General features: G+C 49.7%; 2 protein-coding genes across 8 annotated transcripts in view; both read left to right on the top strand.

The window, feature by feature from the left end:
* The window catches only part of LOC104131491 (NADH-cytochrome b5 reductase-like), a 23,131-nt gene extending 17,894 nt beyond the window's left edge, over positions 1–5,237 (top strand). For 4 of the 7 annotated variants that reach the window (XM_035900225.1, XM_035900224.1, XM_035900223.1 and 1 more), the window contains 3 exons: positions 661–765; positions 2,436–2,639; positions 4,132–5,237. In XM_035900225.1, the coding sequence (XP_035756118.1) occupies positions 661–765; positions 2,436–2,639; positions 4,132–4,335 (513 nt within the window). In that variant the 3' untranslated portion in view covers positions 4,336–5,237. Of the gene's footprint in view, positions 1–660; positions 766–872; positions 1,075–2,435; positions 2,640–3,420; positions 3,513–4,131 lie in introns of those variants that run through there. The other 3 variants (XM_035900227.1, XM_035900226.1, XM_035900222.1) reach the window with 3 other exon arrangements.
* Positions 5,238–7,301: 2,064 nt separating this feature from the next.
* The window catches only part of CDCP2 (CUB domain containing protein 2), an 11,481-nt gene continuing 6,756 nt past the window's right edge, over positions 7,302–12,026 (top strand). The window contains exons 1-5 of the mRNA XM_035900230.1: positions 7,302–7,697; positions 8,758–8,929; positions 9,563–9,696; positions 11,468–11,815; positions 11,897–12,026. The exon at positions 11,897–12,026 is cut by the window's right edge and continues 116 nt beyond it. Coding sequence (XP_035756123.1) covers positions 9,621–9,696; positions 11,468–11,815; positions 11,897–12,026 — 554 coding nt within the window. The 5' untranslated portion in view covers positions 7,302–7,697; positions 8,758–8,929; positions 9,563–9,620. The remainder of the gene's footprint in view (positions 7,698–8,757; positions 8,930–9,562; positions 9,697–11,467; positions 11,816–11,896) is intronic.

Genomic DNA, 12,026 nt, shown 5'->3' with positions numbered 1-12,026 from the left:
TCCTGCAGGCAAAAGCCTAAATAATATTGTTTGTGCCTGGTAGAAGGTAAGGCAGATTTTGCTAATGTTTTTCTTCTGTGAAGAAAAAATTTATACATTTTTTTTGAAAATGTGAAGGCATCCCTTTGCATCCAGATGATCTGTTCTGAAAACAAGAGTTTTATAAATGAGAAACCTGACTTTGGGTCACTAATTGTATCAACACAGCATCTGAGAGACTGAAATAAAGCAAGAGCTATGCAGTGTTTATATAACTATCAGTACCCAGAGGACATTTCCAGACCCCATACCCTGAGATTTGGAGAACACTTGAAGGCTTGGACTGTGCTTTGCATTCAAGACACTCTTCTCTGTGTGCTTTGTAAGCAAGAACTCTGATAAGCTTTTTCCAGTTTTGGAAATTCAGACTGCATGAGAGTGGGCTGTGTTTACATTATAGTCAAGCTGGAATGGATCCAATATGATTTAATTTAAATGTCTTTGTTTTGGGTATAACTTTGAGTTATTTTTCAAATAGAAAGATCTTTCTTTTTAAACGCATGAAATGTTTTTTTGCCCCATTCTTGTTTGAATGTAGATAACTTTATAATTGACTTTAAGCTGGGAAACTTTCCAACAGAGTATAATTATTCTTTTCTTTTGTGCAATGTTTTTTATTAGTGCTATGAAGCTGGGCTGATGTCACAATACATAAAAACATGGAAAAAAGGAGACATGGTCTTTTGGCGTGGGCCGTTTGGAGGGTTCCCATATCGACCTAATAAGGTTAGTTCCCTAAGAGACATAGGATGTTTCAGCTTGCGGCAACTAGCTTTGTTTAATAGTCTAAAGGGAAGACATCAATTTGATTACTGTTTTCATTATTATTTTAGGGACTTCCTGGGTTACTGTACAGTGCTACAGCGTTAGCATTCAATTGGAGAAAATACACCTTATTGAACTGCAGAATATTTAAGAAAGAAGAGGAGAGGGAGGTGGATGGGAGACTGGAAGACATTAGCAAGGCTCTCTGTTCATCACTTGCATTAGAATTTCCTGATGTGTTTATCAAAGGGAGCTTATTTTGCACCAGCAGTGAGTTTTTGCCGTGTTTGAACCACATTGCTGTTTTGTGACTGAGCACGAGTGAAGGGAAGGTGTTGATCGCTTTCTCTCTTGGGTATTCCCTGAACTGTAGCAGCTCCAGTGAGGTGTCACCGCACCCAGCCACTCTGCAAATGCTGATCCCACCTGCTGATACCAGGCTTGCTGCAAAGAAAGGCAGATCCAGTTTCAGGGGAAGGCTTCTCACACATACTAATTCGGTTGCTTAATTCTGACCTTTCAAATGAGGAGCAAAATTGAAACATTGGTCATGAAGATCCCAAAGCCTTGTTTCCACCCTCCCCTCCCCGCCTCCCTCCAAAATAAGACTGTAAAATCCCAGTGGCTGAGCTTCATGCAGAGCAATTGTGTTCTGCTTCTTGAAATACTGGCCCTGCTGTTTTAGGCTACTGTTCCCTTCTCTTCTTAAAAGCTTCCAGATAATCATTTGGGACAGAACATGCCAGTCATGCCTAGAAGTGGCTACGTTCAGGGGCTGTTTGGGTGATCCATGTACATGCAGTTTGCAAAGCACCTAAGAAATCTTTAAAACAATTTGCTGTAGAAGAACTGTTTATTATTTAGGAATTATAATGCAGGTCCCGAATATTAGTTCCACAGTAAAATTTTCTTTTATCTCTATTTGCTGCCAGTAGAATAGGACTCTCATTCAGGCAGGTCAGATCCATTCATAAGAAATTGCTCAGTCAAAACAGACCACACGTAGCCTCTGAGAGCTTAATAGGGGCTTAAAGTCCCAGTTCCAGCATTGGTGCACTGGCTGGCAGCTGGGGAAAGTGCTGGGAACCTTCTGTGCTGCTGCGCACAGCACCTTACTGCCTGACCATCCCTATCGCGAGTAGAGTGAATGTCCCTCCTTGCAGACGGGAAGCACTATGTGCTGCTGGTAGCATTTTGAGACAAGTGAGATAATGCACCAGGAAGATACGTGAATCGGGATGGAGAAGAAACCATTTCCTCCAGACAACATTCAGGATTGTGCTTTGCAGCATCCAAGATAAACACAGGGATCATATCCAGTGGGAAAACAACACACACTGGGTCAGCAGAGTGTACTGCAGAACTGAAACCGAAATATAAATTAACTGAAATCAAGGCTAAAGTTAGGATAAATGTTTATATTTGGGTAAAGTGAAGTTTTGTTAGAGTTGATATATAAACCTGAAAGTGTTATCTGTAATCCTTTGCAGAAGAATACAGAGATTTGCATTTACCAGTTCATGACCTTCTGATATGAGGGGCCCTTTACCAGTGTGGCAGCAAGGAGGAACTGACAGTACATCTGTTTCCAGTCACCACAGCTCATTCAAAATTCTCTGTTTTGTTGATAGCATGGAGAACTCCTCATGCTGGCATCTGGTACCGGCCTCACACCAATGCTTCCCATCCTCCAGTCCATAACAGATGATGAAGAGGATGAAACCTTTGTAACTCTTGTTGGCTGCTTCCGTACCTTTGACAAAATTTATTTGAAACCTCTTCTCCAGGATCTGGCTCGATACTGGAACATCAGAATATTTTACGTCCTAAGCCAGGTAAATAAATGGATATGAAGCATGCTTGTGTGAGAGTTCTGGGTGCTGGATGAGCCTCTGCCACCTCTGTTTTTCTGTCAGCGTGATCTTAATTCTTTCCCAGTCATTGAGGGTATTTTGTGATCCAGTAGCTGCTCTTCTTAAATCTGCTGCATATTCACATGCTGCTACCAGTCTGGAGAATTTCAGGGAAGCAACCGCAAATAAACTATTTCTTCTTTCCTAATACTGGTGCCTTAATCTGTCCTTATCTTCCATTCATTGCTCATGACTAGAGCTCTCTTCGTCTAGTATGTTAGCACCAACTTCCCAGCAATTATTTTTCCCAGCTGACCCATTTTTAAACTTCTTAAAGTTGTTTCTCCCTCTGTAAAATTACTTTCTCTGCCAAATCCATGGGATGAGGGCATACCTCTCAGTGGTCTTACGTTTCAAGCAGTCTTTTTCATTTCCATTTGGTCCCAAAGTTGCCTGTGTTCTGCACAGATTTGGTACTTGAAAATTATTTCCCTCAGAAATGAGGATTCATTGCAGGGAGGATATAGAAAGAATTATTTATGCTAAGGGAATGAATCCCATTGCATTTTTAGTTTCTCAGATGAATAATTTTTTGTATCTCTCATGGTGGATCTGCCTCATACATTATGTTCCACATATGGCTTCAGCAAGTTGAGATTGGGTATAAGAGAAAAGTACTTGTGATTTAGGCACCCCCTCAGCTACTTTATAAGAATGTAACCAGTAATTGTCTCTGGTGACATAGCTTAAATACCCTTTTCAGGACAGTGCTGTCTTAAGAGTGTGAGGAGGTCTTCAATCAGTGAAGGGCCAGAAACCCACCTGACCCCTGTGAACAGTGTCTGCCCCACATGAGTGTCTCTCCCTTCCTTCTCTTCCCTTAGCAGGTTTGTTGTAGTCCAGCACTGACTCATGCATCCTCCCTTTTAGGCTTGTGTATATTTCTGTCTCAGAATTTCGCTCTGCTGCCTGTCACCACCACATCTGAGCACCTTCTGCTTCTAATTAATAGCAGTAGGGGAGTCCCCACTGGATCTAACGCTATGGGATCAGAGCTGTGTCTGGAGCAGGGCTGGCTTCTTTGTTTTGATTAAGGGAAATGGGACTGAAAGAGACTTGGGAATGGAAGAGGCAATAGAGAGGAGTAGACTTGGGATTTCAGACTTGGGAATAGAAAAGGCACGATGGGAAGTGTTTCTCAAAAGAGAAGGTTCCACGGTGTTTCTTGGCAATAGTTACGCTCTGGTTTTGTTCAGTCTGCTTCAAGTGAGTGGTTGGGTCTTGTGACCAGGAAAGATTTGATCTGGGCTTTGGAAGAGGAACATAGCTGTCGGGATGGGTCAGTTCTACCCAGATGGAGTCACAAGGGTGACAGACATCCTGTGCAGTACTCTGGGTGGAAGAGGGAGATTTGGCTATAAGCAATCAGTTGTCCTTTTTAACATGGCACACTGCAAACCTTTTGTCTTTTCAGGAGACTTCACTGGAAAAACTTCCTTGGAGCTATCAGGAAAACACATACACTGGTCGTCTCAGTGAAGACTTGATGAAGATGATAGTAAATTCCTGTCGAAGAAAGCCCTTTGTATTAATCTGTGGCTCTTCTGCATTCAATGACGATATGAGTAGATATTTGAAAGCTGCGGGAATTGAAGAAAATTCTTGTTTTGTCTTTTAGCAGGATATTCCTGACCTAAGGAATCTTAGGCTGAGACTTGGATGTCGTTGTTTCTCTGCAGACATTGCTCAAATTCAGTCATCTGCATAGATTGAGTTCCTTGCCCATAAACTTTCATAGGCCTTTGGATCAAATACTTGTCTCCTGTATAATTCTCACTCTTGAGAGTGTTTCAAGGATCAGGTGCCACTCCAGAGTGGCTCCTGTGATCACCCCCGCCTCAGGGAACAGCATGGTAATGTTAATGGAAGTCTTCACATGCAATTTTAAGAGATCTCCTAATGGTACTAAAAAGCATCCAAGTGCACAGCTCTGCTGTAGTATGAAGATCAGTGACTTGCTTTGCAATCCATGTTAGTCTGCAGTGGTATTGTGCCCTGTTAGATGTCCAGAGGAGACATTTAATCCTTGAGGAGGAGACAGCGCAGCCAAAGGAAGAGCAGAGCACTGGGCCGGCACTCTGGAGTTCACGGAGTTCATTTTGGTTGTGTCATTGTCTTGCTGGGTGATGCCAGGCAAGTCACGTCAACTTCTCTGTGCCTCAGTTGCCCCATTATATGCTAACACAGAAAAAAAAGGTACTGTTCTCCTCTGAAAAGAGCCTTTCCAACTACATACAGAAGGAGCTATGCGTGGGGATGGAATTATACATGATGCCCACTGAGGACTTAGGCAGGCAGCACAGCCTGCATTGCCTGCCCTGATCCTTAACCCTTGTAATGCTGCCTGGGGCGAGAAAGAGCAAGTCCTAAAACTCTGTGTGAGAAAGCATCTGGGGTGGAGCTGCTGTCTGCTGGGGAGGATGGTTGTTTGCTTTACGTGTCCCCTAAGTGTTGTGTAAGAGCCCTGGTTCATTAAATGGAACCTCTCTTCAAATGAACAGCTGTTTATTTTTGTCACAGGACTCTCCCAGGTGCCCAAGGGGGTACCCTGAGTGTACAAAAACACACCCTGAGGAGTGAAGGCTTCATGGGGCTTTGCTGGGGCGCTCCACCACAGGGCAGGGGGCAGAGCCAAGGGCCTGCCCCAGGGGATGGCAGCCCTGTGGCTGCCCTGGCACAGCACCCAACCTGGGCGCCCTGGCCTCTTCCTCCTCTTTCAGTTCAAGATGCTGCTGCCTTTCATCTGAGCTATCCACTGTCTGCCCTTTTACCTTCTTAGACCAGTGTGTTTACTAACTACGCCTGGAAGTAGAGCCTTTCTGCACACCTTTGTGTTTTTCCATTTATTCCCAGTGTATCCTGTGTTGGGGTTTCCCAGGCTGTGACAGATGATGTTGCATTATCATTCCTGTGTCATTTTTTACCTGTATCAAATAGTACACCTTATGCAAAGGAGACAAAGTTTAAGAGTTACTCAAAATAAGCAGTGTGCGCTGAACTGATGGCTCTGAGTCACGTGTTGGGAGGAAGCGTAGGTTCCCCTCGCATCAGTGAGATCTGTCTCCAGTTACCAAATGCCTGGAATTAATCCAGTGTAGCTGCAGCCTTTACGTTAACTTCATTGGAGCAAGGGCTGGCTGACAAGAAAGCCATCTTCGTAATCCAAAGTAGGGTTCTGGCTTTTAGTGCAGAGAGGTCCAGGGCAAGGTGTCCATGGTAGGTCCAAGGCAAGCTCTCTACCCCCATCCAAACCGTGCTTCAGCCACCATAAGCCATTGGTGTAGCAGAGCTGCTTCTGCGCAGCACAGGGCTGATAAAATAAGGAGCTGCTTTCACTGGTCGCTCTCCTTACTTTGGCCTTAGCTAGGGAAATGGAGAAAATATTTTCCTTGGATATTACATGCCCTGGAAACCTTACTTATATACCTCTTGCTTTAAATATTCTGTCTTTTTCAGATTTTGCTGAAAATCCACCCAGCCTTTTTGCAAAGAGCTGAGGTAAAACTTCATGCTCGCTTTCAGAAAAGCGACGACTTTCTGCGTGAAAGCTGGGACTGTTCCTTTAAACGCAACCCCAATATGTCTGGGTATTTCAGCACATATGGGCCATGATGGTTAAACCTCACCCAGCTGGTCCGGCCGTTCTGCTGCGAAGCCACCCGTCTTTGTTCGTGGCTGAAAGGGAGGGTGGTGAGAGACGGAGCAAGCTGTGAATGCTGCGGGTTGCAATCCTGCAAGGGCAGGCTGCAGGCAGAGCGGGAGGAGGTGATGCCTGCGGAACCGGCAGCCCGGCTTGCCGCGCCGGAGGGGACAGGGGTCTTTGCGAGACATTCTCCATGGGGGAGATGATGTCCTTGGAAGTATGAACTCGAAGGGGCCTTCTAACTGCCCGTGGGCACTTTGTTCTCCATTTTCTGCCCTTTTCTCCCTTCCCCCTCCTGCCTTTTGTCATTTCTCTGGCTGGCTCTCACACGAGTCCCCTCTTCCCAACCTGTCCCCTGTGGGGACAGCCCCTTCCAGAGGCTTGCCTGGTGCTCCTGCAAAGCAGGGAGGTAGGATGGAAAGGCTCTGGGGCAGGATTTTCCCAACCGAGTGAAGATGAGAGGTTTGCTTCCCTCTGGAGGCCTGGGAACTACCCCATGGTGGCAGTTTTATAGGGAAATGGTGGCGATGCTGTCTGTTATTGGTGGCTCTGTGGAGCTGGAGGTGCGTGAGCTCCCTTTGGGGGTGGATGGCCACTGCCAGGCCTGGGCTGGGGCTTGCACCCTGTCTCTCCTGCTGGGCAGAGGGTGCCAGCAGGATGTTCCGGTGCTCTGGCTGCCCCCCAGGGAGCTCCTGCCGCCCATGCAGCGCTGTGCCGGGGAGAGGAGCTTCGCTGTGCTTCCTTTCTTCTTCCTCATGTGCAGCCTAAATACCTTCTTAATTTCATCTCATTATTTCCTGCCTAAATAATTCCTGTTTCTCCTGGGCACTGTATTTAAACCTTTGATCTTCTCTGAAGTCTCACAGTCCTGATCACATCCTTTCTATTTAAATGAATCAAATGCCTTTTTGACTCATGATTTATAAATTTTCCCACAGAGGAATAGAGGCAGCCCTGATAACGGCACACCTCGAAATCACCCACTGTGTCTCTAGGCGAAGCATGCTGGGCTGATCCAGAGCACCTCCGGCCAGGCCTCCACGCAGAGGGGCCTGCCTGGCTCCTCTGCCTGCTCCCTGCAGCATCTCGTCCTCCCCCTGCCTCCCCCCGCCCGGCTAGCAGCGTTGCCTGGGCTTGGGCCCAGCCAGGGAATGGCCATCCCCAGGTCAGGAGAGGGTGAACATGCCGGCGGTTGATGGATGCCGTCTCCCGGGAGAGGGGCACAGCTGCTGTGCCGCACAGCCCCAGCCCCCCATCTCCTGGGGGTATCGCTGATGCACGGCACGAAGTGGGACCATGGAGCGCAGCTGGAGGGATGGAAAAGAGCAGCCACGTAGGTACTGGTGTCCCGGACGCTGGCTCCGTGCTGGGAGATGCCTTGGCCCTGAGGCTGGCAGGGGAAGGGCTGGAGGATGGTGGGTGTTGCTGGAGATGGATGCGGTGAGGATGAACATGTTCCTCTGTCATGCAGCAAGGGAGAAGTCGGGGAGCACGTTGTCCCTGAGCCTGGGGGATCATGGCAGGGAGGGCTGAGCACTCCTCCTGGCTGAGCTAGGGCTGTGGTATGGAAATACCCAGGAGAGGCCCCTGCACCACGGCTGTGGTGCCAGACCTCACCTGCCTCTCTGCTGCGGGTGCTGGCCCTGCGTGTGTTGTACAAGGCACAGGGACAGGCCTTCTCTCCAAGCTCGGTAGGGAAGCAGCTAATTAAGCTCTGCAGCGTCCCTGAGAGGTCAGCAGGAGATGTGCCAGCGTCGCAGCCATCTCCCGGAGCCTGCCCCAGAGCAGGAGCTTTGTGCTGTGCCCCGGGGCAGGGAGGGCTGCCTTCCATTGCCTCGTTCGAACATGCACTTACTCCTGGTGCTTGTGGGGTGACATGGTGCCCTACGCCCCAGGACAGACACCCCGATGTCCCCCGCCTCAGCTGGGCTCAGGAAGAGGGCTCCTGCTGGGATGCCCTAGTGCTCCACCAGCCCTCGGCATGGCTCCAGTGAGGCCGAGCAGTGGGGAGAAAGCCTGTACAAATATTATTGTTGTTATTATTACCCATAAATATATACAGGCACTTAACGACCTTGGCATGGAGCATTTCCTGGGGATTAATGACCAGTTGGCGTTAATGGTCCTTAGCTGCACCTCGGGCCATCAGCTCCTCCCAGCCCATCATTAATCCACAGGAAATGTCTCAGGCATCGATCCTCATTGCTTAATTAATAAATGCAACTTGTCTCCCTGCCTGAGATTTACAGATACGCGCTGCTTCTTTCCCTGCTGCTTTGAAGGTGACTTTTTTAGCGCAGGTCCCTCACGCCGGGAGGCCCTCATGGGTTTTTGTTTCCTGGCATTCATCTGGGTGTGGGTCATGGCAGCAGGAAAGTCTTTTTCTCTCCCGGACAGGAGGGAAGGAACTGAAACACTGCTGCGTTTGGGGTTTCTCCAGCACTAGGAGCACATCTTTCCCACCAAATGCAAAGGCTTGATTACCTTCAGCTGAGTGCATGCAAGAGCCTGAGCGAAAAGGAGTGTGAGCCAGCATGGAAGAACACAGAACTCTCCAAGGCCTTAGCAGGTTCTATAATAATCAATGTTTTTTGCCCATGAGTCACAATTCATCTCTAATCTTCCTTGAGGGAGGTGGGATTTGCTATCTTTAGTGTTTGTGGCTGCCGCTTTCCTGGGCTGAGCATCCCGCTGAGCCCGGGCACTCGCTGCAGGGATGCTGACCTGGCGGCTGACGTGGAGACGTGGCTGCGTTTAAATCCTGTTCCCTGTTTCTCTAGCCTTTACCACCGGTTGGCTTTGTGCAGGGGGTGCCGCAGTATAAATCACGTTAATTCCTGAGATGCTTTTCCGTGGTAAGTCTGAAATTCCCATTTTGGTTCGCTGGCTTGCCTGGCGAACTAAATTATTTTCATAGCCCCTTAAGGGCATATTGTCAGCCCAGACTTACTGCTGTTATACACCATATCTGAAGCATTGATATCGCTTCTAAATATAGTGTATTGACAAGGTATCTGGTATAGTGTAAATCCTTGGGACATTTGATCCAGATCATTAAAACTGAGTGAAGGAAGGGAGGAATAGATCAAGTTACCTTGCCGCTCTTAATTCAAACAAGCAATGAATTATTCATTCTGCTATTAATTCTACAGTGCTCCTGCTTTTTATTTATTTCTCTCTTTATTTATTTTTTTCCTCCCAGATAGACAGCTCCGAAAGGATGCTTGGGTGCCGGTGAGGGAGGATTTGCCTGCCGGAGGATGGGGTGCGTGGGGGCGGGCTGCCTGGCAGCGCTGGCCATGCTGTGCGGGGCTCTCGGGGATGCTCCCAGCAGAGGTAAGAGCCTGGTCCCAGCTCCGAGTGGGGACCCGGGGGCTGATGGGCATCCGTGGCCTCCGGGGAGGAGAGGGCAGTTTGCGGGTGCTGCAGTGGCTCTGGGGTGCAAGTGGGTCCCAGCTCTCAGCCCATGCAAGGAGAGCAGCTCACTCAGACCAGGGCGCCCCTGGCTTGGCCTGGGGAAAGGAGCCAGGATCTGCAGTCGCTGTGTGTGGCAGCAAGTATGGGACACTGCAGCGCGCTTGAGTTTCTGCTTCATGCCTATTTTACTGAATATCACAGGTAGGGGTTGTCCTGTTGTGGTGTCCATGTGCTTTGCTGAAGCCTTTGTTAAATTCTGGAGTTGCACATGCCTATATAAATATATATATATACACACATACATATTTATGAGTGTATGTATGCATGTGTATGTTGCTGTGCATGTAATAAACCCCTCACCTTACCTGGATAAAATGCTTCCCTGGGATGCAGGGCAGGGGTTAGCAGACAACACATTAATTTGGGGGGCATGGTGGGCCAGGACAGCCCAGTAACTTGGCTAGCGAGCAATATCTCTACCCAAAACTGGCAGGGCCTTTTTTACAGAAGGGCTGCGTCAGAAATCAAAACCCATCCAGGCCTCAGTGTGGGTGCTCCTGAGGGGCAAGCGGCCGCCCCACTGCCTGGTGCTGCCTGCTCACCTCCCTGCCTGCACCCACCTGGGTTTCCCAGAGCACCCCAAGGCACCCAGCCCTTCATCCATCCATCTGCCTGCCCGGTGGCTACTCGCCCCTCCCGCAGGCTCCCCTCTTGGATATTTCTTTCAATAACATTATTCCTGTAGTACCAGCCCCATATTACTCTATTGCCTATCTCCAGTAATTAGCAAGGCAATTTTAGATCTGGCCAGCTTTGCTGCTTGTGCCTTTTACCCAATTGCCATGGTACTACATCACACACAGCCGCAGGACCCCCCCTCGCCAGGAGGTCACCACACCAGTGTGATGAAAAGCAATGCGCGCTGGCTGACTATTGATTTGCAATATACTTGGCCCAGATTGATGGCAGCGAGTGCCCAGCCTTGCTTAGGAACCCACACATGTCTCCCAGGGGCTACACAGGGTCTGCATCCCTCCCAGACATGATGTATGTGCCCGCTCTATCAGCCTCTTCACCCCGACCCTAATCAGACCCAGGGGCAGGTGGCAGTCGCCCCCCCTCGCCACCTTATTTTATAATAACCATGTCTCAGTATAAAGATTTCATTAGAAAATCGATCCCTACATGCATAGCTCATTGTTAAGTGCATCGAGCCCTTCACCCCTTTTTCTCCCAGCTTGAATTCACCGATACTACCGTTCCACGAAGGGAGCATCATCACAGGAGGCACAAAGCTGAAGGGCTGGGCAGCCAGGGCACTGGTGAGGCTGGAACCACTGAACGATTAAAACTCACTCCCTACTTTCTTTTTCCCAGCAAGGAATGTATGGGGACGCGGTGCCCTCACCGGCAGGACAAGCTCATGGGCACAGCTGAGCCCTGCTGCAGCCGTGCCACAGGGCAGCGTGGGGGCAGTTGAGAAGGGAAGGGGTTACCTGGAGGGATGAAAGTTGATGGGGGGATACATGTCCTCCAGGGAGAAGGGGTGGCTGAGCCCAGTGGGATTCTGCAGGGCACTGGTGTTTCGGTAGTGCTGGTGGTGGGACGGAGTTGGTGCTGTGCACCCCGTCTCCATCCTTTTAGGCTTCCCCTGGAAAAGGGATGTCACATCCACCTCTGTGTCCCACAGGCATCAAATGCGGGGGGGTGCTCTCAGCACCCTCTGGCAATTTCTCCAGCCCCAACTTCCCGGGGCCGTACCCCTATGAGACAGAGTGCACGTGGCTGATCGTGGTGGCCGAAGGCTCCTCTGTCCTGCTCTCCTTCCGCCACTTTGAGCTGGAGTACCACGCCGCCTGCGCCTACGACTACCTCCAGGTCTACAACGGGGCTGCCCGGGACCGGGGCAACCTCCTGGGCACCTTCTGTGGCCGCAGCCCCCCACCACCCTTCGCCTCCGCCTGGCACGTCATGGCTGTCGTCTTCCGCTCCGACCGCCACGTGGCCAAGCGTGGCTTTGCTGCTGCGTACCAGAAAGGTAGTGTGGAGGGAGGTTGGTGGTGGAGCATCTGTCTGTCACTGCTCCCCCACCATCCTTATCATCTGTGCCTCCTTGCAGATGCCTGTGGCGGGCAGCTCACGGGGCTGTCTGGGGAGATCACCAGCCCCCGTTACCCTGAGAGCTACCCCAACGACGCTGAGTGCCGCTGGAGCATCGGGGGGGCCGCCAGTGGTGGGCCACCCACCCC

The sequence above is a fragment of the Egretta garzetta genome, unplaced genomic scaffold (assembly GCF_000687185.1).
Source record: "Egretta garzetta isolate BGI_Z169 unplaced genomic scaffold, ASM68718v1 scaffold768, whole genome shotgun sequence".
Lineage (NCBI taxonomy): Eukaryota > Metazoa > Chordata > Aves > Pelecaniformes > Ardeidae > Egretta > Egretta garzetta.
This window is presented reverse-complemented; position numbering and strand designations above follow the sequence as displayed.